This window comes from Centroberyx affinis, unplaced genomic scaffold, assembly GCF_046629955.1.
Source record: "Centroberyx affinis isolate AG114_WGS23_722 - 3 ecotype Tasmania unplaced genomic scaffold, CSIRO-AGI_Caff_v1 ptg002656l_1, whole genome shotgun sequence".
In the NCBI taxonomy this organism is placed as follows: domain Eukaryota; kingdom Metazoa; phylum Chordata; class Actinopteri; order Beryciformes; family Berycidae; genus Centroberyx; species Centroberyx affinis.
In genome coordinates this window covers 31,254-53,761 of record NW_027280847.1, presented here as the reverse complement: position 1 = coordinate 53,761, position 22,508 = coordinate 31,254, and the positions used below count along the sequence as shown (strand labels likewise).

The 22,508-nt window shown below is 41.3% G+C and overlaps 2 protein-coding genes across 4 annotated transcripts; both read left to right on the top strand.

Annotated features, from left to right (window-relative positions):
* The first annotated feature begins 313 nt into the window (after nt 1-313).
* LOC139657306 (low affinity immunoglobulin gamma Fc region receptor III-A-like) lies at nt 314-5,702 on the top strand. Of its 3 annotated transcripts, none has more exons than XM_071535095.1 (7): nt 314-452; nt 1,305-1,337; nt 3,479-3,621; nt 4,025-4,148; nt 4,757-5,002; nt 5,082-5,231; nt 5,549-5,702. In XM_071535095.1, exons 1-7 carry the CDS (start codon nt 422-424, stop codon nt 5,608-5,610), a joined length of 789 nt encoding a protein of 262 aa, XP_071391196.1. In that variant the 5' UTR covers nt 314-421; the 3' UTR covers nt 5,611-5,702. The 3 variants fall into 3 exon arrangements, with proteins under 3 accessions (XP_071391196.1, XP_071391195.1, XP_071391194.1); XM_071535094.1 differs by having other exon boundaries at nt 5,100-5,231; nt 5,356-5,683; XM_071535093.1 differs by having other exon boundaries at nt 5,356-5,683.
* Nucleotides 5,703-7,968: 2,266 nt separating this feature from the next.
* Nucleotides 7,969-21,393, top strand: LOC139657304 (arfaptin-1-like). Its single transcript, XM_071535091.1, has 8 exons — nt 7,969-8,131; nt 11,767-11,899; nt 16,882-16,981; nt 17,229-17,344; nt 18,023-18,244; nt 18,355-18,512; nt 19,659-19,833; nt 20,778-21,393. Exons 2-8 carry the CDS (start codon nt 11,792-11,794, stop codon nt 20,928-20,930), a joined length of 1,032 nt encoding a protein of 343 aa, XP_071391192.1. The 5' UTR covers nt 7,969-8,131; nt 11,767-11,791; the 3' UTR covers nt 20,931-21,393.
* The last annotated feature ends 1,115 nt before the right edge of the window (nt 21,394-22,508 follow it).

The following is a 22,508-nucleotide window of genomic DNA, read 5'->3' as shown; positions in this document are numbered from 1 at the left end:
TATTTTTCTCTCATTCTCTCTCATCTCTGTGTTTATTTTGCTCTCACCCAAATCTTTCTCACCCTCCCTTCCTTTCTCATTCTCACATTTCTCTCTGTTTCTCTCTCTCTCTCCCTCTCTCTCCGCCCCCCCCCCCCCCTCTCTCTCTCCCCGTATAACGATGCTGTGATGTAAAAACAGGAAGAGACTCGTCTGTATAGTAATCTCTGTCGGAGGGGGGGGGGCAGAGCCACTCGCTCCCTCTCTCACTTCCCCCCTCTGGCTACAGGTATCGCGGCAACGGCCAATCAGGCGACAGAGCTTTGACCTCTGAGACATGAGGTGCGATTTGATTCTTCTTCGATGAAAATTTGACCAGAAGTTAACAGAGTTGTGAGACTCTTCTTAAGGAATCTCTCTCTCTGTCTGTCTCTGAGTCAGGATGAAGGCAGCATCTCTCTGTCTTCTTCTCTGTAAGTTACATTATTATTATGACTTATTTTCTCTCTCCTTTCTGTATTTTTTTAACCATTTCATTCCATCCAGCCTTTTTAATATTACTTTAATTATGGCGGTCTGCTTTTTGTTTCCTCTTCATCTTGATTTATCTGATAGACTTTCACTTAAAATTTCCCCCACAGGGATCATCGTGTTTTCTTGTCATCATCTCTGTCTGAAGTCAAATATGAAAGTTAAATTGTTCACGAATGACTCGACCGCTCAGTAAGATAGATTTGAGATTTATTGCCTTTTTCATGCTCATACACTGAATTTTGACTTACTTTTTTAGCCTGATTTTGATCAGTAAGTGACAGCTACTGTTACAGTGACTGACAACACAACTTTAAACCCAATGTTGGGACTGGATTAACAATATTTTAGACATACTGAATGATGAACTTCAGGTAAAAAAAATAGATATATAGTGTTTTGGAATAGATCTCAACTATACCATTTACAATGTTATATGTTGTTTTTCTGCACTTTTTATGTTTGCCATGATGCTGCTTTCATGCTCAGGTCTCTCATAAAAAAGAGATTTTTCTTTTACAATTATTTATCATCATGTCTGGTCCACAGTGCAGTCGGTGCTAAAGTAAAATCTTTTTTGAAAAACAAAAAGTAAAATTGACTGAAAATCATGAAATATTTTCCACTTGTCCCCAGAAGTCTCTTTCTGTCTCTCTCTCTCTTAGTCTAGCTCTCTCGCCCCTTTACTCATCTGATAACAGCAGAGAAGTGAGAAACTGTAAATAAAGGCTTTGTTGTCATTCATGTTTTTTCTCTTCTGAGTCTAACTTTCTGTCTTTCTCTTTCTGATTTAGTGCTGAATTCACTGGATTCTGGTGATACTCAAGGTGAGCTTTATATTCATTACTGTCAGAGAGGTAACATGGTAAATACAAGGCAGGCAAACCGTGAACAGTTGGTGATATGACAAGCACAAATGTGATTAAAAACAACTATATTTTCACAAAAGCAATATGAATTTATTTTTTTACCCAACTAGTTACAAACTATAAATTTACCTCTTTAGATTTATGTCAGGCTATGTAGGCAGTAAACTGTTCCACAAATAAACTACATTACTGGTTATTCTTTTTCAATTTCCCTACAGAATACAGGCTTTACAGCTGTGTCTCCATCATGGAGGAACACTGTAGAATTGGTCAGCTGGCCTCCCCGTCGTCTATTAATTCCTGATTATGGACTCCTCGAAGGGCATTATCCCACTTATACCATGGTCACTTGCCAAAGAAAAAAAATTAAGACCATTCATTTATATTTTCATGCGTTTTGTAATCAAAATCTAAAGTTTTTCACAAGCCATAACTCAGTTTCCCAGGTAACACCTGACTAATACCTGGAACAATCATTACCATCCCATAAGGGTCTTATGCAATGGAAACGTTGTTCACTACTCCAGTAAATAGGACGAACCTTAGATACGACTTGGCAGCAGGAGATATTTCTAGTCCGCTCAGCTCATAGAACCCTTTGGCTCAGCTAGGAGCCAGAAAGCTAACGTTATGCTAGCAACATTCGAAGTCAATAACAAACAGTAAATATAATTTGACAGTATGTTTAACAACAAGACTAGCTAGCTATCCAGTCATGTCATTGTCCCCAAATCAATATCAAGATTTTCACAAACATACAAATTGTAAACGGAGGCTTTGACTGCGTCCCTGTTGCTATGGTTACTCATTTTAGATACAGGCTGATGCTACGTAGCCAGCGCATTAATTTAGAACGGTGAACAGACAGTTTCACTGGAACTACTTAGTAGGTGTCCATTATCAGGAATTAATGTACACCCTGCAGCCAATCAGAATCCAGTATTCACCCAGACCATGGTATAATAAAGTGTAAATCTCTACCAAGCAGCTAGAAACAGAGAGCTAGCTGAACAAGCACAGATCCTGTACAGACCCACTAAAGTTACTTAAATACCACAAGGTAATAACGTTACCTACCGTTAAAGTTTGTAGATCAGCAGAAGACAAGTTGCTGTTTACAAATCCTGTTACTAACACAGGAGAGCTTGAAGCAAATTGCGGAATGTTAAGTTTGACTTTTGTTTTCTCACCAGGAGACTGTAGGACTGAATACAAAGCTGTTGCTTTGTATTCTCTGCTCTAAATGACAAACATGACGTGATGTGACATCAGGCACATTACAGATCGATTTAGATTAATTTCTACACACTGAACAACTTTTAATTTTGTGCCTCTGTATGGGAAACACTGCATCTCACAGTCAAAGACGCCCTCTAGAGGCCATCTGACAAAGCGACAGATGACTGACTGACTGACCTGAATTTGCCTCATGATTCCCTCGGCTGAGCTGTGGCAAAAAGCTTGTTGTGGTGTGGCTGTAGATCCATTCAGTAACGTTCTCAGTAAAAGTGAATAGTGTGATAAGGTGGATTTGTTTCCAAATGTAGGTTACTGTGACACAGTAAACTGTCTTGTCTTTAGCCCTAGTCTCTACTCCAAAACATGAAGAGTTGTAGCTTGAGAAGAGTCAGCTCAGTTAACCTGAACAAACTGTTAGCTAGCTAACTAGCCAGCAAACACACTCATGTTAATGTAAACTTGCTAACGCTAGCTGCTGCTAGATACGTTAGCTAGTGTGCTAATCAGATGTGTTAACAACAAGACAGTGATGGTTAGCTGACCAGATACTATGGTAAGCTAGCTAACAAGCTGACATTATCTAAACACTAAATCAATCAGATGGATCAGTGATGAAATGATCAGTTCAGTCAGAAACAGACAGAAATTGCTGAGGACCTCCAAGATGGCCGCCAGAGGGGGGTTACAAGCTGTCTGAACAAACTATACCTCTGGAACTGGATGCTATCTGGATGCTAACTTCTCTTTTCTCTTTAGCTTGATGAAGTCTCGTAAGTAAAGATTAACTGCTCTCCCCTCCCTTTTCTCTCCTCCCACATCCTTCCTACTTCCCTTTCTCACCTCCTCCCTCCCTCCTCCAGTCTCTCTGTCCGTCACGCCCGACAGTTCTCAGTTCTTTAAATACGACAGTTTCTCGCTGAGCTGCGAGGAAGAGGAGGAGCAGAGGGAGGAAGAGGAGTCGTCAGCCGCATGGACAGTGATGAAGAGGATGGAGGACGGAGAGGTTTGTCTGGAAAAAACAAAGAAAACTTAGTCTCTATCACAGGAAAACAGTGTAAATGAAATGTACGAATATACAGTATGTCCTCAACGGGCTTCCATACTTAAGGACACTTCTGCATTTTAGTCCTGATTCAACACCTATTTATTCAGCACAGCCTGCCTCAACATTTTATACATTTCACACACACACACACACACACACACACACACACACACACACACAAGCTGACCCTGTTTCTTGGGAGTTTGTGAGATGTTCTTCTTCTATCTTTATTCATGTCCTGTTGTTTTAAAGCATTTTGCTACGAACCTCTCTTGCTAAAATTGCATTGGCTCTTTCTGGCTTTGGTTACCCACAAGCCCCTGGTCCTCTGCTTCTGATTTCTGGACTCCGCCCCCTGCAGGTGGAGTCGTGTCCTTCGTCGTCCTGCAGCATCATGGATGCCTACCCGTCCACAGACAGCGGAGTCTACTGGTGTGAAACCGGACTGGGAGAGACCAGCAACTCCGTCAACATCACCGTCACCGGTAGGCAGTGTTGTTGAGGGGCGTTGACTGACTGCTTCATTGATCAACTGATTGATTATTGCTCAGAATGCTGCAGCCAGAAGAGATTAGAAATCATATTAGTCCTGTTTGTAGCCGCCTTGCACCGGTTTCCAGTTAGTTTGAGAATTTATTTGATTCTATTCATTACTTTTAAACAGAGGTGGGACTCGAGTCACATGACTTGGACTCGAGTCACAGTCTTAATTGCTTGAGACTTGACTTGACTTGGGTTCTGGTGACTTGGGACTTGACTCTGACTTGTACTCTGATGACTTGAAAAGGTTTCTAAAGTCTTGACTTGAGATCTTGTGTTTGTGTAAATGACTCAGATTGAAAGTGATGAGATTTGTTCCAGCAGACGACTGAATTTAAATTCTGTTTTCTGAATTTGTATGGAATGATTGAATTTATTGAAGTTGAAACTGATTCTAGAAATCAAACTCATGATGCTCTTACCAAGTTTTTATCCTATTAAAACCATATTGCATTGAAACGTCCTCGATATTTAGTTTCCAAATACGTTAGCATATGGTTCTCTGTATCTGAAAACCTCATTTTGGAGCCAAACTGTTTGTCTCCATGTTCAGCTGGGTCTGTGATCCTGGAGAGTCCTGTCCATCCTGTGATGGAGGGAGATGCTGTGACTCTGCGCTGTCGAACCCAGACGACTCCCTCCAACCTCCCAGCCGATTACTATAAAGATGGCTTCCTCATCAGGACCGGCTCTACAGGAGAGATGACCATCCACAATGTTTCTAAATCTGATGAAGGACTCTACAAGTGTAACATCTCTGGTGTTGGAGAATCACCAGAGAGCTGGCTGGCTGTGAGAGGTGAGGAGATGTTTCAGTCGTCCTCCTGGTTTCAGTTGGATGGGTCAAGGCTCTGACATCACCATGGTAACACCTCCAGCTGTGTCTCTCTCCTCAGCTCCTCCTCCAACAGCTCCGCCTCCAGCTGCCCTCCTGTCTGTCTCCAGACTGATGTGTCATCTAGCGGTGGGAACTCCTTACCTGCTGTCCACCATCATACTGGGACTCATATTCAGAGACAGGAGGAGAGGTGAGAACAGCTGAACAACTCCACACTGAGTTTGTCTACATGCATAATTCAATCTTTACCCGATTAAGGCGATACTCCGACTACTGAAGCTATCATGTAAAGGCCTCTGTCTGATTATCTTAAGGTCATAACCTGGTTAACACAGCTGGATCAGAGGTCAGAGGTCACAGCACCCTGACAATAGATGGAGTAAATATTCCTATGACCCTGAAAGCATCATGGAGGAGAAGCTCCAGGTGAAGAAATGAAAGACGGGGAGATTTTTTTTAGTCTTGAAGCACTGTAAAAACAAAAGGAATTGTGTATTTTTTTTGCAGCTCAGCGGGCCGGTGAGGTGAAGCGGACATCTGATGACGTCATCATGGAAATAGTCACCTGACCAGTGACATCACACAACAACATGGACGCTGGAGAGAGGATTAAGCTCTCTCACTCTTGCTGGTTTTGCTTCTGTAATTACTTTGTAAACGCTCTGAAAATGCATCACAAATAAAGATTATTAATAGTGCAATAGTAGTAGTAGGGTTGTTTTTATTTTAATAATTATAATAGTATTATTATATTTGTGTTTGCCCCAACTTTCTTTGTCATTAAAACTCTTTCCATCGTTTTGTTTTAAAGCTGCATCAAGCAATTTTCCGACCACTAGAGGGTGACAGAAACAGCAACACATTTGTAAATAAACCACAGCAAAGCTACAGAAACCCCTAAAGACAAACGTGCATAAACGCTAACAGCTAAGATAAACGTACCTACTTTCTACCACTGAACATTACCTGTCCCACAATGACAAGTGATGAGGCAGGTAGCAAGTTTACTAGTTTAACAAGTTTACTAGATTAACAAATTTACCAGTTAAACAAATTTACTAGATTAACAAATTTGCCAGTTTAACAAGTTTACTAGATTAACAAATTTACCAGTTTAACAAATTTACTAGATTAACAAATTTACCAATTTAACAAATTTACCAGTTTACCAGTTTAACAAGTTTACTAGATTAACAAATTTACCAGTTTAACAAATTTACTAGATTAAAAAGTTTATTAACAAATTTACAAGTTTAACAAATTTACTAGATTAAAAACTTTACTTGGTTAATAAATTTAACAAATTTACTATATTAACAAATTTACCAGTTTAACAAATTTACCAGTTTAACAGGTTTACTAGTTTCCCGAATTTCCCCAAGGGGATTAATAAAGTGATATTTTATCTTAACAAGTTTACTAGTTTAACAAATTCACTAGATTAACAAGTTTACTCACTCGCTTCATCGATCCACACAGCAGCTGTGTGGATGTTGGTTTATATCATTATGTCTCAGTGAAATCTACTCATACCACACATTAGCTTCAGGATTGGTTGGAAGGTCTGATATCACTTACTGAAGGTTTAATGTATTTTATGTCTCTGTATATTCAGTTTATTCAGACTTTGTGTTGAACTTGAACTAAAGCTGAACTTATTTCTTCAGTCATTTCTTTGCTGGTATAAATAGCATAAGCACATTTGTTTTGTTTTTTGGCTGGTAGGCGCGCCCCTCCGTTTCCATAGCAACAGGCCTGACAGGAAATGAAGGTGGGTGAGGTGTGAGGTTGACTTCAGACTGTTAGTGGAGAACTTTGTGTTCATCTGATGGGCAATTGGATCACACTAACAATACAGACCCTGAGTCATTATCTCCACCGTTCACCAGCTGAGGTGTTTTGAAAGCTGCAGTTAGCACTTCCTGTTTGACAGGAAACTGCATTGTGTTTCGAAGAAAACCTGCTGTTGTTTTTTGCTGTTGTTCATACTTCATACAGTATTTTGTTATTGGTGCAGTAGCTTGGAACAGTATTCTCTCTCTCTCCTCTCTCTCTCTCTCTCTCCTGCCTCTCTCTCTCTCTCTCTCTCTCCCTCTCCCTCTCTCTCTCTCTCTCAGTATAGTATTAGGATGCATTAAAATGTGAAAGTGTTCATGTTGTCAGATCTAATCTGTCACCAATCTGTCAAAGGTCAACATGGATTTTCCCTCTGACCTTTGACCTCTGACTGTCTCACCTAGTGCTATTGACATTTTGGACATTTTAACAAACCACTAAACCCTTAAATTAACTTTAAATACACATTAATTCACACAAACCCACCACTTAACGCAAAATCCCCTTAAAATCAATAAAACCTGTAGCAGTGTCACTTACTTTTGGATTACTGATTACAGGACTGTGTGTGTGTGTGTGTGTGTGTGTGTGTGTGTGTGTGTGCCTTTATCAAGTTCACCTTTAATCCCAGTTAGAATGAACTGTAACACTAAGTTTTCAATTGAAACACACTCAAAGAAAAGAAAAACAACAACAGTATTTCTATCAGAATAACTACTGATTTCTCACTGGAAAAGAGAGAAACTGCAATATTTTTATATTATTCAAAAAATATTGTATTCTTTATTTTTTATATTTAATTATATATTTATTATTAATGAAACAAAAAATTAATTCATTTTAAGAACTCTACAACCGAAAATGCTTTTTAACTGCATTGAATTCATTTCAATTCTGTGTGTGTGTGTGTGTACGTGCGTGCGTGCATGCGTGTTCGTGTAACTCAACTGGTTTCGCCACCCTGGTCAGCCCGTTCGGACGGGGTTATTTCCCCGCAGACCGATAGCCCCGCCCCGCCGGTGAACGCGGCGACACAAAACGAGCGTCTTCCGTAGTTCAACCGGCCAGAAAACACTTCCGGGTGTGAACTCTTGAGTTTTTCCTGTTGAACTTCAGTCCGGTTTGATTTCGGTGAAAAAGTCGGTTTAACATGACGAATTCAAACTGACGAGAGAAAAGAAGAAGGAAGAGAAACTGAAGGAGGGAAGAGAAGAGGAAGAGAAGAAGAGGAGGAGTTTGGTTTTCAGTCTGAAGGTAAAAAAAAAAAAACAACTCTTCAAACTGTTTTCTCTCTCTGTGTTGTGAAGCAACCAGGCAGCAAAACACTTTACTCTGCTTTTAATATGCAGAAATAGTTTTTACTCAACTTGTTTATATGCAGAAATGGACGTTTTAGATGCATAAATATAGTAAATCTACCTTTTAATATTCAGGAATGGAGTTCACCACATTTTGATATGAAGAAATAGTTTCTACTCACCTTTTTATGGGCAGAATTAGAGTTTATCTTCCTTATTATATACCGAGACAAAGCTTATCTTCCTTTTTATATGCAGTAATAAAGTTTATCTGCCTTTTTATATGCAGAAACAGAGTCGATCCATATAATATTTCCACCTGTGCAGAGTGGAGTTTACTCCCTGGTTTATTTGCAGAAGTAGTTTATCTTCCCTTTCACCTGCAGAAACGGAAACCCACTTTACTGCCTTCTGCTGTAGAGATGACTTCCGTTTTCTATGCGGACAGTTTCTATAAATCCACCTTACAGTCAGTAATAATAATAATAATAATAATAATAATAAGGCTGGGTATTGGCAAGGACCTCACGATACGATATGTGTCACGATACATTGCGATGCGATACATAATGTACTGAAAATTAAAAAAATAGAGCTGAAAATACAACTTGCTGTGTACCACCTGGGTAGTCTAATATGTACATCACATTATATTAATAACTCAGCGGACAAATTGAGTCAAAACTATTTAATTCAAAGGGATTTGAGGGAAATTTAAGGACATTTTAAATCCGTTTAAAACATGATTTTTTTTTTTTATGTATTGATACGAGGGGCTGGAAAATCGACAGTATCATGGAAAAAAATATTGCAATACTCACCTGTATCGATTTTTTTTTTTGCACAGCCCTAATTAATAATAACAATAACTTTATATGTATAGCACCTTCCATGCAAAATGTAGCCCAAAGTGCTTCAAAAATAGAATAAAAACAAAGACATACAAAGCTGAGCAATTAACAGTAATAAAATATTTGGAACAAATAAAAGTCCAAGGAGGACAAAAGTAAGTATAAAAACATAAAAGGGTATAAGAGCATAAAAAGCCGTGGACATAAAATAAACTGGCCCAGCCCTAGTTATATATATGTAGGCACTGTGTGTTTATTGTCAATAAAAGTTGTGTAAGGGAAAAACTTTATGACTTTATTACAGCAGACAGCAACGTCGCTGACAGTCAGAAAGCAAAACTTTAAAATGAAGATCATATTTTCATAATATTCCTATAGGGACTCATAGTGCGTAGTGAGTTTATAGTCACCTTTTAATACTGAATGTAGTAATACTCCTGTAGGATCACTGCAGCTGTTCTGTGTGTTTTAGTTCTACATCTACACACCAGTCAATAGTCTGGACCCACCTGACTGAATGTTCTGTTTCATTCTCTTAAAGTCATTTTGATCTACAGTCTTCTGCTTAAATGCTTGAAATTAGTTTCTTAGACAAATATAAATAGTGAAGTTGATCCTATGTATGAATTTCTTTCCAAAGCCTTTGCCTTTCCATCAAGGCAAAGAATCTAAAATATAAGATAGTTTTGATTTGTTTAACACTTTTTTGATCGCTGCATAATTCCATTTGTGTTATTTCATAGTTTTTATGTCATTACTATTATTCTAAAATGTGGAAAATAGTAAAAATAAAGAGCAATGTGGAGTGTCTAAACTTTCAACCTGCTGAGTGACTCAACATGATGGTGGTGAGGGATTTTCTGATGCAACACAACTGAGCAATGTTGCCTGCAACAGGAACAGGGATTGCCGACTGTTAGTGCTGAAACTGTTCGTCGTTAGTTGATTAGTTGTAGGGCTGGGTGATAATTCAATATTATCGTTTATCGTATTTCAGTGGAATCATATTGTGATGATATGAAGATATTTTGATATCGTGACACACATTTCTGCTGTCTGAATTCATGATGACAAGCAAATTTTACTTAAAAACTCTCATAAAATGAGGTATGGTAGGAATATTATTTGAATATTTCAGTTTTGTTTGACATCACACCTAACATCACCATTCGGTTCAATGAGATGAACATTAATTTGATTATTTAACGTGATTTTGCATGCATGAACCATATCGTGATATATATTGATATCGAGAAAAATCCTTATGATTATCATGATATTGATTTCAACCATATCGCCCAGCCCTAATTAATCGTTTCAGTCATTTAGCAGTAAAAACACCAAATATTTTCTGGTTCCAGCTTCACAAATGTTAAGATTTGCTGCTTTTCTCAGTTTCATCTCTTTATTAAATGAATACTTTGTTTTTTTGTGGCTGCTGGTCAGACTGAGGATGAAATCGGAAGAATCACTTTGGGCTCTGGGAACTTCTGATTTGTCATTATTTTTTTTACATTTCATAGACTCAGGAGTTAATTGAAAAAATAATAGATGAATCGATAATTAAAATAATTGTTAGTTGCAGCCCTGCTGACTGTAGAGAACATAGAAGGCTGAATGAGGAACAAATGTATCATGGAGAATTATTGTTGGTTATGATTGTTGGGGAAATCGTCTGTTTTCATGCAGCGAGGCCTTGATGTTTTCTTTCATTTATTTGTGTTGTTTGATTGCAGAAGGCTTTGTGTTTTTTTAATCTTTAATCTTGCAGCAACATGCAGTGCAGGACTCCAGACACTAGGCGGCGCTCACTGACTGGAACATCAGGCTTCACATATAAACAGCAGAAGGGCCGAGCTGTGTTCTGTGTTTTACAGTTACAGTTTTATCATATCTTTCAAAATATGGAGGACCAAGTCTGTCAGATCAATCAATCAATCAATAAACAATTAAATAAATGCACAGAGAAAATGGGAAATAAATGAATGAATAAATACAAAGAAAAATGGGGATAAATGAATAAATCAGTAAAAGTCAAAGTTCATTGGAAAATGAATAAATATATGAAAAAGTAAATAATTCATCCAATCAATAAATTAATCAACTCCTGCCTTAGATGAGGTAAATATGTATTTTTTTTAATTACAAATTGATTGATTGATATATATGGCAGACCTTCACTCTTCACCTCTCACCCCCTTCTGTCACATCAACACATTTTTTCATCTGCTCTGAAATTACAACCCACGAAATAAAATAAAATAAAATAAAAACAAGTTTAGTTGTTGGTTTCATCCTGAACGATCCAGCGAGTTTCCTGTAGCAGCAGATGGTGAAACATGTAATAAAATACTTTTAACAGGTTGAATATGTAATAAAACGTGTTCATACAATAAACTGTCAGATAAAATAACATCGTCAGACTCATATTGTTTTAATAAAACCAGTTACACCTTTATATTGTAATAATTACTGGTAAATGTAATAATATATTACAGGAATCAGGAAGAACATTATTACAGGGTTTATTCCATTTTCGACTCATTTAGAAGGACATTTTTATTAAAATTTGCAAGTTAATTCCACAGTCAGATATTACAGAAACATAGTTCAGTTCCCTGTGCAGAGCAAGGCACTAACACTGGCAGGGTCGAGGGTTTGAATCCCACTGGAATCTGCCGTGGTTAAACTACAGTGTACGGACCCGAGCTGAACACTGTTTTCTGTTATGTGTATGAAGGAGGAAGAGGAGGAGGAGGAGCAGGATGATGAAGGAGGAGGAGGAGGAGGAGGAGCAGAGAGGAGGCACCGGCATCCCGTCCAGAGAGGAGGAGGAGGAGGGGTCAGAGGTCACAGAGGTCACTCCTCCCAGGGTGAGACGACATGAAACAGAGGATTATTTCTCTATAGACCTTTTTCACCAACATGGCTTCTTAACATTGCCGCCAATGGAGAGAACCGATCTAGAACCTGAGGAAGAACGTCCGCCATGTTGGAGAAAAAGCTCTGTCGTTCCGGCCTTTGCTTCTGCTTTATATGACTGAATCCAGCAGGTTTCAATATAAATGATTTTCAAAATAAATGTTACTGTTACCCAAAAGTTATTCTTGAATCTTAATGAATCAAAGGAAGGCTGACTGGACACCAGGATCTGCTCCAGCTCCACATTCAAAACCTTTCTCCACATCAGGCCTGGGAGCTGCTGGGGGGGGGGTTCGGTGCCTTGCTCCAGGGCAGCTGAGGGGCTGTGGGGGGAGGGCAGGGTGTTCCAGAGGTTCCCAGCTGGTCCAGGGATTTGAACCTGTGACCTCCCAGTCACGAGCCGCTCTCTGTGACCTGCAGGCCGCCACCAGTCTGCTAATCTGTGACCCACTTTACTGACTGTCAGACACTGTCAGCATCAGAACCATACCATCCAACAAAATGACTAGAATATCTCTTCAGTGTAGAGAGGCTTCGCATGGAGGAGGAACTACATTAACTAGAACTACACTTAATAAAGTGTAAAGTGTATGAAGCAGCTGTCAGCAGAGAGCCGCTGAGTCAGCTTGTTGTGGTGTGGCTGTAGATCCATTCAGTAACGTTCTCAGTAAAAGTGAATAGTGTGATAAGGTGGATTTGTTTCCAAATGTAGGTTACTGTGACACAGTAAACTGTCTTGTCTTTAGCTCTAGTCTCTACTCCAAAACATGAAGAGTTGGAGCTTGAGAAGAGTCAGCTCAGTTAACCTGAACAAACTGTTAGCTAGCTAACTAGCCAGCAAACACACTGATGTTAATGTGAACATGCTAACGCTAGCTGCTGCTAGCTACGGTAGCTAGTGTGCTAATCAGATGTGTTAACAACAAGACAGTGATGGTTAGCTGACCAGATACCAGTGGTGGAAAGTAACTAAGTACATTTACTCAAGTACTGTACTTGAGTACAATTTTGAGGTACTTGTACTTTACTTGAGTATTTCCATTTGATGCTACTTTGTACTTATACTCCACTACATTTTAGAGGGAAATATTGTACTTTTTACTCCATTACATTTATTTCACAGCTATAGTTACTAGTTACTTTTCAGATCAATATTTTATATTTAAAACATTTGATCATCTTTATAAAATAACTATAAAATAGCATTGTTATAGATTAGACTACCCAAAAGTATAGTTAAACTGTTAAGATTAGCTTCACGTTGACAACTTTAAAATGCTGCTTACATGTACATGTATGTCAATAAATCAGTATTAATATTCCAATAATTTATGAAAAATGTAACTCTCTAAATGGGGACAGTTTGCATAATGAGTACGTTTACTTTGATACTCTATAAGTACATTTTACTGCCAATACTTATGTACTTTTACTTAAGTAAGATTTTGAATGCAGGACTTTTACTTGTAATGGAGTATCTTTACATTGTTGTATTGCTACTTTTACTGAAGTAAAAGATCTCAGTACTTCTTCCACCACTGCCAGATGCTATGGTTAGCTAGCTAACAAGCTGACATTATCTAAACACTAAATCAATCAGATGGATCAGTGATGAAATGATCAGTTCAGTCAGAAACAGTCAGAAATTAACCGTCTGTTCAGTTCTGTTGAGATGGTCTAGCTGTAGGTTTAGAAGCACAGCTGCTAGCATAAAGTCATTCATTCTCACTTCTTCACAGTGTGTTAGCAGCCACATCCTCCTCTCTCTCTCTCTCAGTGGAGCATCAGTGATTGACTGATTGAGTCTATTATCAGTATGTTATACAGATCTAACTGACAGCTGGTTGATTCATACGCTCTCAATAGATATTTCTCACACAGATGTTATGCAACGTATTAAATGAAAGAAAGGGAACAGTTTGAAACAGCTAGCTAACAACTGGAACAATGTTATCAGTTCAGCTTAGCAACCGGCTGTAAACACTGACACCGCTGAAATGGATGGGAATCACTGTGTGTGTGTGTGTGTGTGTGTGTGTGTGTGTGTGTTGTGTGCGCGTGTGATAAGGCGTCCATTGTTGCGGCTAACAGAGCGATTGTCTGACTGTCAGGCCAGGCGACGGGCGTGCTCGTAGTGATGATGTCATCAGCTGGTGACTCACCTGTACCTGGAGCTAGCCGGCCAGCGTTTACATCCCTCGCCTTCTTCTAAGCTCTCTCTCTACTCTCTGTCTCTCTCTCTCTCTCTCTCTCTCTCTCTCTCTCTCCGTCTCTCTCTCTCTCTCCCTCTCCCTCTCTTGTAATTTACGTTTTTTGGTGAACCCACTTTCGGTTCAACCTGCCTTCGTCTTCTTCTACTGCAGTTAGTGATTTACTACATTTCCCAGAATGCCTTTCAACAACCTACACAGAAGGGGTCTGGGCTTGTTTTCAGCTGTGGGTTATATAGGTGGAGATAGTAGAGCGAGAGCCTGTCTCTGCTGCAGTGCATTCTGGTCTCTCTCCTGCTCCTGTGGGTGGAGGAACTGGTCTCTCTCCTCTTCTGCGATGGATCTCTCCCTGTATGATTGTTGAACGTTTCTCGGTGCAAAATGGCGGCTCTAGAAAGAAGCCCTCGCTCTTTGATTCTGAGGGACTGACACCAAAACCTGACGTTTACCTCTGAGGTTTTACATCCTGAAACATTTTCTCATGTAAAACTCCACTGGAGCTGCTTTTTATTAAAGTGTTTTTAGGTGGATTTTCCCTTTAAGTGCACGATTTGAACCGGCAACCTTCTTGTCACAAGTCAGCTTCTGTAACCTTTGAAAAGAGTAAGGTTAGGTGTGTGTGTGTGTGTGTGTGTGTGTGTGTGTGTGTGTGTGTGTGTGCGTCACTACATGCCTTGCTGTCTCCTCGATGCGACACAACTTTGAGCTGAATTCCTCCGGACCGACGCCCCCCCCCCCCCCCCCCCTCCACAGGTGGCGTGTGCGTGTGTGTGTGTGTGTGTGTCCCTCCTCTCTCCTCCTCCTCCCATGTTTTTTGTTTTTCCAGGAAGTGATGTTCAGTGTTCAGGGAATGTTGTGAAGGTTTTTAGGAACTGGACTTATGCCTTATGACTTATGACAGCAGGAGTTCACACACACACACACACACACACACACACACACACACACACACACACAAACGCAGGTTAACAGTGACCAGTGTGAGATTCCCTGTCTGTAATCTGTCTTAACTGGAGATGACAGTAGTGTGTGTGTGTGTGTGTGTGTGTGTGTGTGTGTGTGTGTGTGTGTGTGTGTGTGTGTGTGTGTGTGTGTGTGTGTGTGTGTGTGTGTGTGTGAACTCCTGCCGTCGTTACGTCTCATCTGTGTCAGGTGACCATTTCCTGTCTTGAGTGTTCCGTTGACCTTTTTTGACCCCCCGGCCAATGAGTGAGGAGGCGGCGGGGAACTATCGTCTCCATGACAACCTGACCCACCTTTTGATCTTTGGGGGGGGGGGATTCTGATTTCTGATTGGCTCCTGAGAGTTGTGGTTCCCACGGTGATCGAGGGGGGAGGACAGGGGTTTGGTTCCTGTTCTTTCTTCCTCTAACTCTTCTCTATCATCATGATCGTTCTCAGATGAAGGGGAATATTAACTCCATCTGTTGTCAGGGTGCTGTGACCTCTGACCTCTGACCTCTGACCTTTGACCTCCTTACAGTCGGCTGCTTGTAACGTTGGTGATCCAGGAATCAAAGCTAACGAGATGTGGGAAATTCCATCTTGCTACAAGGAAAAAAAATGACGGATCGGTCCTTTAAAGGCCCAATATGTAGCTTTTCCGCATTAAAATATCTAAAAAAAACGACTAGACCTATGTTATATATTTTGTTGAGTTGTGTACTCACATTATCCCAAATGTTTCCAACAATTTTCAAACCTAGAGAAACCCGTAATTTTAATCAAGGTAACGGTGCGTTTAATTTGGTCGCCATACACTTTTTAGATCTTGGTCGTTTTTAACTATATCCTTTAACTGGATGAAGGATTTAAGTCTGGATCGTAAAGACCCCATGAAAGTGCATCTTTACTTCCTTGATTTGATGCATTTCCTGTTTAAACAGGATGTTGGGGCGGGGCATAAGGCGTTGAGAGATCGTTCAAAAGTCTAAACCAATGTGTTAGGAAGGTAGGTTTTTTTTTTTTTTTTTTTTTTTTTTTTTGGGGATCCTTAGGAATTATATGTAGGACCAGGGGTGGGGGGGGGATTGTAAAAACAAAACATGAGTCCTTAATGTATATTGTATTTCATTGTACCTGTTAAATGAATAAATACATTTGTGAAAAAAAAAAAGTCTAAACCAATGGAATATGAGTCAGGGAGAGAAAGGTGATTTTATTTGATAGGAGGGGCGGGATTGTTCAAAAATCTGATGGTTTTATTGGTTAGAAATTTATATTGACGCCTACTAATGCAGCATGAGGTCACCATGAAAGATACTCTATAGGAAGTAAAAGTAATGGGAGTTCACTTCATGGGGACTTTTAAGTTCTCAGAGAAACAAGCTGAGCAAACGTTAGCGGCAGCTTTTAATCACCGGGTCCGTTTGTCTCGGGGGGGAGGAGACCTCTGCGGATAATTCGGCTCCCGGTAAAAAAAAAACCCTCCTGAACGACGAACACTGAAGGAATCCTAACCGGGAGAAGCTGACCGCAGAGCACCGTCTGCCAATGAAGACTACAACTCCCATGATCCCACGCTGCTTCACGACGTCATCAAACTCCGTCTTTTGTTATTGTTTTGATTGAGAGACCCCTAGAGGCAGAAAATTACATACCATCCCCAGACCGTCCCAGCCGGTCTGGGGATTTGAACCGGCAACCTTCCAGTCCACAAACCTGCTGTTCCCGAGGCACGAGAGAGATCTGACGGTCCTTATTCATATGGTTTTTCTTTACAGGAAGCAAACGGGAACTGGAACCACTCCAACGACGATGTCACTTCCTGTCCGACTGAGGCCAGCCCGACTGAGATTGCCACGGAAACGGAACAGAGTGAAGGTGAAGCACCGGCAATAGAGAAGAGTGGAATAGAGGCATCACCTTTTTATTTATAGAGCAATTATCAAAACAGTTGCGCAATGCTGCTGTAAATAAAAAATAAATAATAAATAAATAAATACACAAAAAATTGAATTAAATAAACAGGGGAAAACAAGCAAATACACAGACTAATTAAAACAGGAATAAAAACAGCATTTAGATCAAAGTTAGAGTGAACTCATCGTTGACCTTTGACCCCCTCCAGACCCAGCAGTGACCCCTCAGAAACCAGGAAGTGGACCGGTAGTCGTCCGCGGCAACAAGAACCTGGCCAGCGAGAAGCTGGAGAGAGTCCGCAAGTGGAGCATCACTACATATAAGGTGAGAGAGAAAGAGAGAGAGAGAGAGAGAGAGAGCATCACTATGTATAAGGTGAGAGAGAGAGAGAGAGCATCACTATGTATAAGGTGAGAGAGAGAGCGAGAGCATCACTACATATGAGAAAGAGGGGGAGAGAGAGAGAGAGAGCATCACTACATATAAGGTGAGAGAGAGAGAGAGAGAGAGCATCACTACGTATAAGGTGAGAGAGAGAGAGAGCATCAGTATGTATAAGGTGAGAGAGAGAGAGAGAAAGAGAGCATCAGTATGTATAAGGTGAGAGAGAGAGAGCATCACTACGTATAAGGTGAGAGAGAGAGCATCACTACGTATAAGGTAAGAGAGGGAGAGAGAGATCACTACGTATGAGGTGAGAGAGAGAAAGAGAGCATCACTACGTATAAGGTAGGAGAGAGAGAGAGCATCACTACGTATAAGGTGAGAGAGAGAGAGAGCATCACTACGTATAAGGTAAGAGAGAGAGAGAGCACCACTACTTATAAGGAGAGAGAGAGAGAGCATCACTATGTATAGAGAGAGAGAGAAAGAGAGAGAGAGCATCACTACGTATAAAGACAGAGAGAGAGAGAGCATCACTACATATAAAGAGAGAGAGAGCTCATAGGCAGGATAGGCAGGAAGGAACTGATAGAACTTAATAGAACCCCCCCCCCGCAGTGCACCAGGCAGGTCCTGTCAGAGAAGATGGGTCGCGGCTCTCGCACGGTGGACCTGGACCTGGAGCCCCGTCTGGAGCTGCTGACGGACGACCGCCGGCGCTACGATCAGGTGACCAAGCTGACCCAGACGCTGGCCAATCAGCTGGCTCAGGTCACGGTCACCCAGAAGACCCTGGGGGACGCCTTCGCCGATCTGAGCCTCAAAACACCAACCCTACACGTGAGTCCTAAGACTACTACTGCTACTGATACTTCTCTGTTGCCTTTGACACCAAAATATACAGATTACTTCCCCTTTTCCTTGGTTAACCCCCCTCCTCTGTCCCTCAGGTGGAGTTTGGCCTGAACGCAGAGGCCCAGAGGTTTCTGTCGAAGAGCGGGGAGACTCTGACGGCGGCCGTGAACTCCTTCACCACCGACATGAACACCCTGATCAATAAAACCATCGAGGACACCTTGGTCAACGTCAAGCAGTACGAGACCGCCAGGTGGGTGGAGCGCACACACTGTCTCTCTTAGTCGTATTGAGCCTGGGTCCTGAAGTGAGTATATCCATTTACCCCCCCCCAAGAAAACCCCAAAAAGGCTTTTACCTGATGTGTCAAATCTAGAGGATCCAGTCTGTACAAGCGTCTCATCGAGTCAACCGAGGACTAAGTTCCCGACTCTACAAACCCACAGAACTTTATTTTAAATTCTAGTCCAGATGCCAACGTTTCCAAAGACACCAAACATGTCAGGCTCAATTACAGGGAAAATGTGTAGAAAATGAAGCACAAGACAGCTAGATTTTTTTTTTCCATTTGATGTAATGGAGCAGAATCTTGGGTTTGAATATTTCAGTCCGTCCGTCTGTCCCATTCTCGTGAACGCGATATCTCAGGAACGCCTGGAGGGAATTTCTTCACATTTGGCACAAACGTCCACTTGGACTCAAGGATGAACTGATTAGAATTTGGTGGTCAAAGGTCAAAGGTCAAGGTCACTGTGACCTCACAGACGTTGTCACGTTTTTGGCCATAACTCAAGAATTCATTCACTAATTACGACAGAAATTTCACACAAATGTCTAATAGGGTAAAATGATGAAGTGATGACATTTTATATCCAAAAGTTCAAAGGTAAACTTCACTGTGACATCATAACGTTTTGCTTACCACTGTAGCTGAGGAAACGATCTTGGGTCATTCTGCAAAAACGGTGGAAGTGCTGTCGCCAAAATCCTTTAAGTTGACCTAATAATCACATTAATTATATATGTTCAATAAATAAAGACTGTCCTTGCAATGATAAAACAAAGTTTATTGGCGGAGGCGGTTATTTCTAGTTTCCTCAGGTTGAAGCTACTTAAGGGGTGCGAGGGGTTAAAAGCAGCATCGTTTGGTCTAATGCCGTGCTGCTGTTCATTTAGTCAATCAAGGACCTGAGTTACCTCCTGTCCTTTTTTATAAGAGCAGTTGTCACTTTTGTCAGGTTGATATTTCTTTTTGAAGGAGATCTCTTTGGAACTAAACTCTTCATCATTTACACTTTGTATCCCTCGTTTACTCCAGTTGTTGCCTTTATTTCTAGCAGTTACCTGTCCATGACCGTGGAAACTCTCTCTCTCTCTCTCTCTCTCGGACTCTCTCTAGGATCGAGTACGATGCGTACCGCTGCGACCTGGAGGAGCTGAACCTGGGCCCTCGGGACGACAACACCCTGCCCAAACTGGAGCAGGCCCAGAGAACCTTCCAGAGCCAGAGGGAGAAGTACCAGAAGACCAGAGACGACCTGTCCGTCAAACTCAAGCTGCTGGAGGAGAACAAGGTGAGAGGGAGGGAGGGATTTAGGCGGATTCAGTCGCTAGTATCAGAGAGAGCAAGAGGTTAAAGGCCCTAGCTAACCTGAAGTCAGTTAGGGGATTAACATTGTTGAAAATCAGAATGGAGCACAGAAAGTTGGCAATTGCTCCGCTTGCTGTTGAAGAAGAGGATGAGGAGCCTGTTCTGAACCAGAGGATTTAAAGTTCAAGTTACTCACTCAGGAAACGGATGTGTCCCTCCAAGCGCTGCCAATTTTGTTTTTTTGGGCACCTTGCGGCCTTATTGTTGCAGTTCAGCCACCTACACTACCAACATTTCCACTCTTCCCATTCATTTTCTATCTAGGCAGCTGTGCAATGCATTCTGGTAGCGATGCAGAATGCCTCGTGCTTCTCAAAACTGCTAAACCTCATGAACACACGTTTAAACTAGCCATTATAGATCTAAAATGAATCTCGATTCAGCAGCTGCACGGCTGATTTCTGACATCAAATATTTTCAGAAACAGATTTCGGTGGACTGTTTAGGTGAAATAAGAGAAAGTTTCCAAACAAGCTGCCAAGTTTTTCAGAAACTGAAACCAAGGACCACCCAACGAGCGGTCCTTGGTTCGTCCAATCAGCTGCAGCCTTCGGTCCGTGGCAGATGAACGTAACGAGGCTGCAAACCATCCAACTTCTACACAACTACTGTTTGTCCCAAGTTTGAAATAAACCCAGGAATATGTTACATTGGGTTTTAATATTTTGGGAGGAATTTGTGTTTATGTTTCAGGGAAAGGTAGCACTTGTCAATCATCTATCAGGACTCCACCTACGTTATTTCAGTGGCCCGCCCATCAAGCGGCCAATATTGGAATAAGCAGCGTGATCCCTCCCTGTCCAATGACGACCCAGTGAAAATGTACCATAAGTCTCACTCTCTCTCTCTCTCTCTCTCTCTCTCCAGGTGAAGGTCCTCAACTCCCAGCTGCTGTTGCTCCACAGCGCCGTCGCGTCCCACAGCTCCTCCTGTCATCACTTCCTGCAGGGGAACCTCCGACGGGCAGCAGAACTCGCCCACCCCAGCCTGGACGCCCCGTCCTGGCTGGAGGACAGCTGACCTGCAGGCAACAACAAACCCTAACCCCCCCCAAAAAAATACACCTGAGCTATCACAGATGGATGGCGGTGCGTTTGGGAAAAAGGCAATTGATCATTTTCAGCACTTGAAATGTTTGGATGACTGTAGGTTTGAGATTTTAGCTAGATATGTAGGTAGGTAGGTTATTTATGCCAGAGGGGAATTCAATGTTGTGAGTTTGGAAGGGGTTTCATGGGTCCTGATGTCTTTATTCAGGACTGGAAAAGTCTGGAAAGGGGAGTTTGACCAGTTCCAGGTCTTGAAGTGTTTGGAAGACTGGGTGTCTTCTAGATAAATAGATGGGAAGGAAGGAAGGTAGTTGATTTATACCAGCGGGAAATTCAATATTTTTAGTTTTGAATGGGTCTCCTCGGCCCCGGAGTTCTTATTCAGGTCTGGAAAGTATTGGATGGGGACATTTTATCACTTCCAAGTCTTGGAAGTCTTGAAATGTTTGGGAATTGCATGAAAAGAGAACTAGTTTCTCTAGAAAAGTATGGAAAGTTTGATCTTTTCTTGAAATGTTTGGAAGGCTGTGTGTCTTTAAAATTTTAGATAGATAATTCGTTTTTTCAATTAACCTGAAGAGAAATAAATATTGTGGGTTTTGAATGGGTTTCATGGGCCCTGAGGTTGTTATGCAGGTCTGGAAAAGACTGGGAAGGGGAAGTAAATTCTTTGCAGATCTGAAAATGTTTGGGACTTAAAAAGTCTGGATAAATTATTGAAAAAGGAAGTTCATCATACCCAGGTCTTGAAATGTTTGGGACTAAAGGTCTCTCTCTGTCTCTCTCTCTCTCTCTCTCTCTCTCTCTCATATCAAGTACTCACACACACATATATACTGCATATACACACACAGACCCTGTTTCAATCACCGACTTATGACCTACTTAACAGGGACACACACTCACACAAAACACACACATATGTACACAGATCCACCTCAATCACTTCCAATGTATGCCCTACATAGCAAGGACACACACACACACACACACCTAGAGGTTGGGGCCTCTGTGTCGCTGTGGGTCTAATCCTCTGTGAGGGCCGCTAAGCCTTTCTTTGAACTTTAAAACCCTCGGCCACCGCAGATCTGACTTCACTGGAACTGAAACTGCCTTAATATCAGAGTTGGAAAATAACTTGAGCATCCGTTGGCCACAGTGACCGGTACAAACCAAAATACACCAGCCAACTAGACGTTCAGGATAGAGTCGGACTCCAAATGATGGATGGTTACCTGTAGAGTAAACTCAGATTTACCAGAACTTGTCTGGTGGCTGCTGGTCAGTTCCTGCTCTGCTTCACACTGTCAGAAACTCAAGAAACCAGCTGAGTTTCCAGTTGAGTCCGTTCAGGTTCTACAACCAAAGAAACATTGGACGATGTTGACCATGTTTGCGTTGTTTCCTTGTTTGTCGGTCCGAAAAAGTTGCCGCAAAGTCTTTTCTTTGAACTTTAAAACCCTCGGACACCTCAGATCTGACTTCACTGGAGCTAGAACTGCCTTAACGCCATCGTAGGAAAATAGCGTGAGCGTCCGTTAGCCACAGT

Bases quoted from the DNA above. Each gene is read 5' to 3' on its own strand.
- LOC139657306 (XM_071535093.1), top strand. From the start codon at position 422: ATGAAGGCAGCATCTCTCTGTCTTCTTCTCT. The intron at 1,338-3,478 runs GTGAGCTTTATA...TCCCTCCTCCAG, and splicing joins GGATTCTGGTGATACTCAAG to TCTCTCTGTCCGTCACGCCC. The intron at 5,232-5,355 runs GTGAGAACAGCT...GATTATCTTAAG, and splicing joins ATTCAGAGACAGGAGGAGAG to GTCATAACCTGGTTAACACA.
- LOC139657304 (XM_071535091.1), top strand. From the start codon at position 11,792: ATGATGAAGGAGGAGGAGGAGGAGGAGGAGCAGAGAGGAGGCACCGGC. The intron at 11,900-16,881 runs GTGAGACGACAT...TTTTCTTTACAG, and splicing joins CAGAGGTCACTCCTCCCAGG to GAAGCAAACGGGAACTGGAA. The intron at 17,345-18,022 runs GTGAGAGAGAAA...CCCCCCCCGCAG, and splicing joins GGAGCATCACTACATATAAG to TGCACCAGGCAGGTCCTGTC.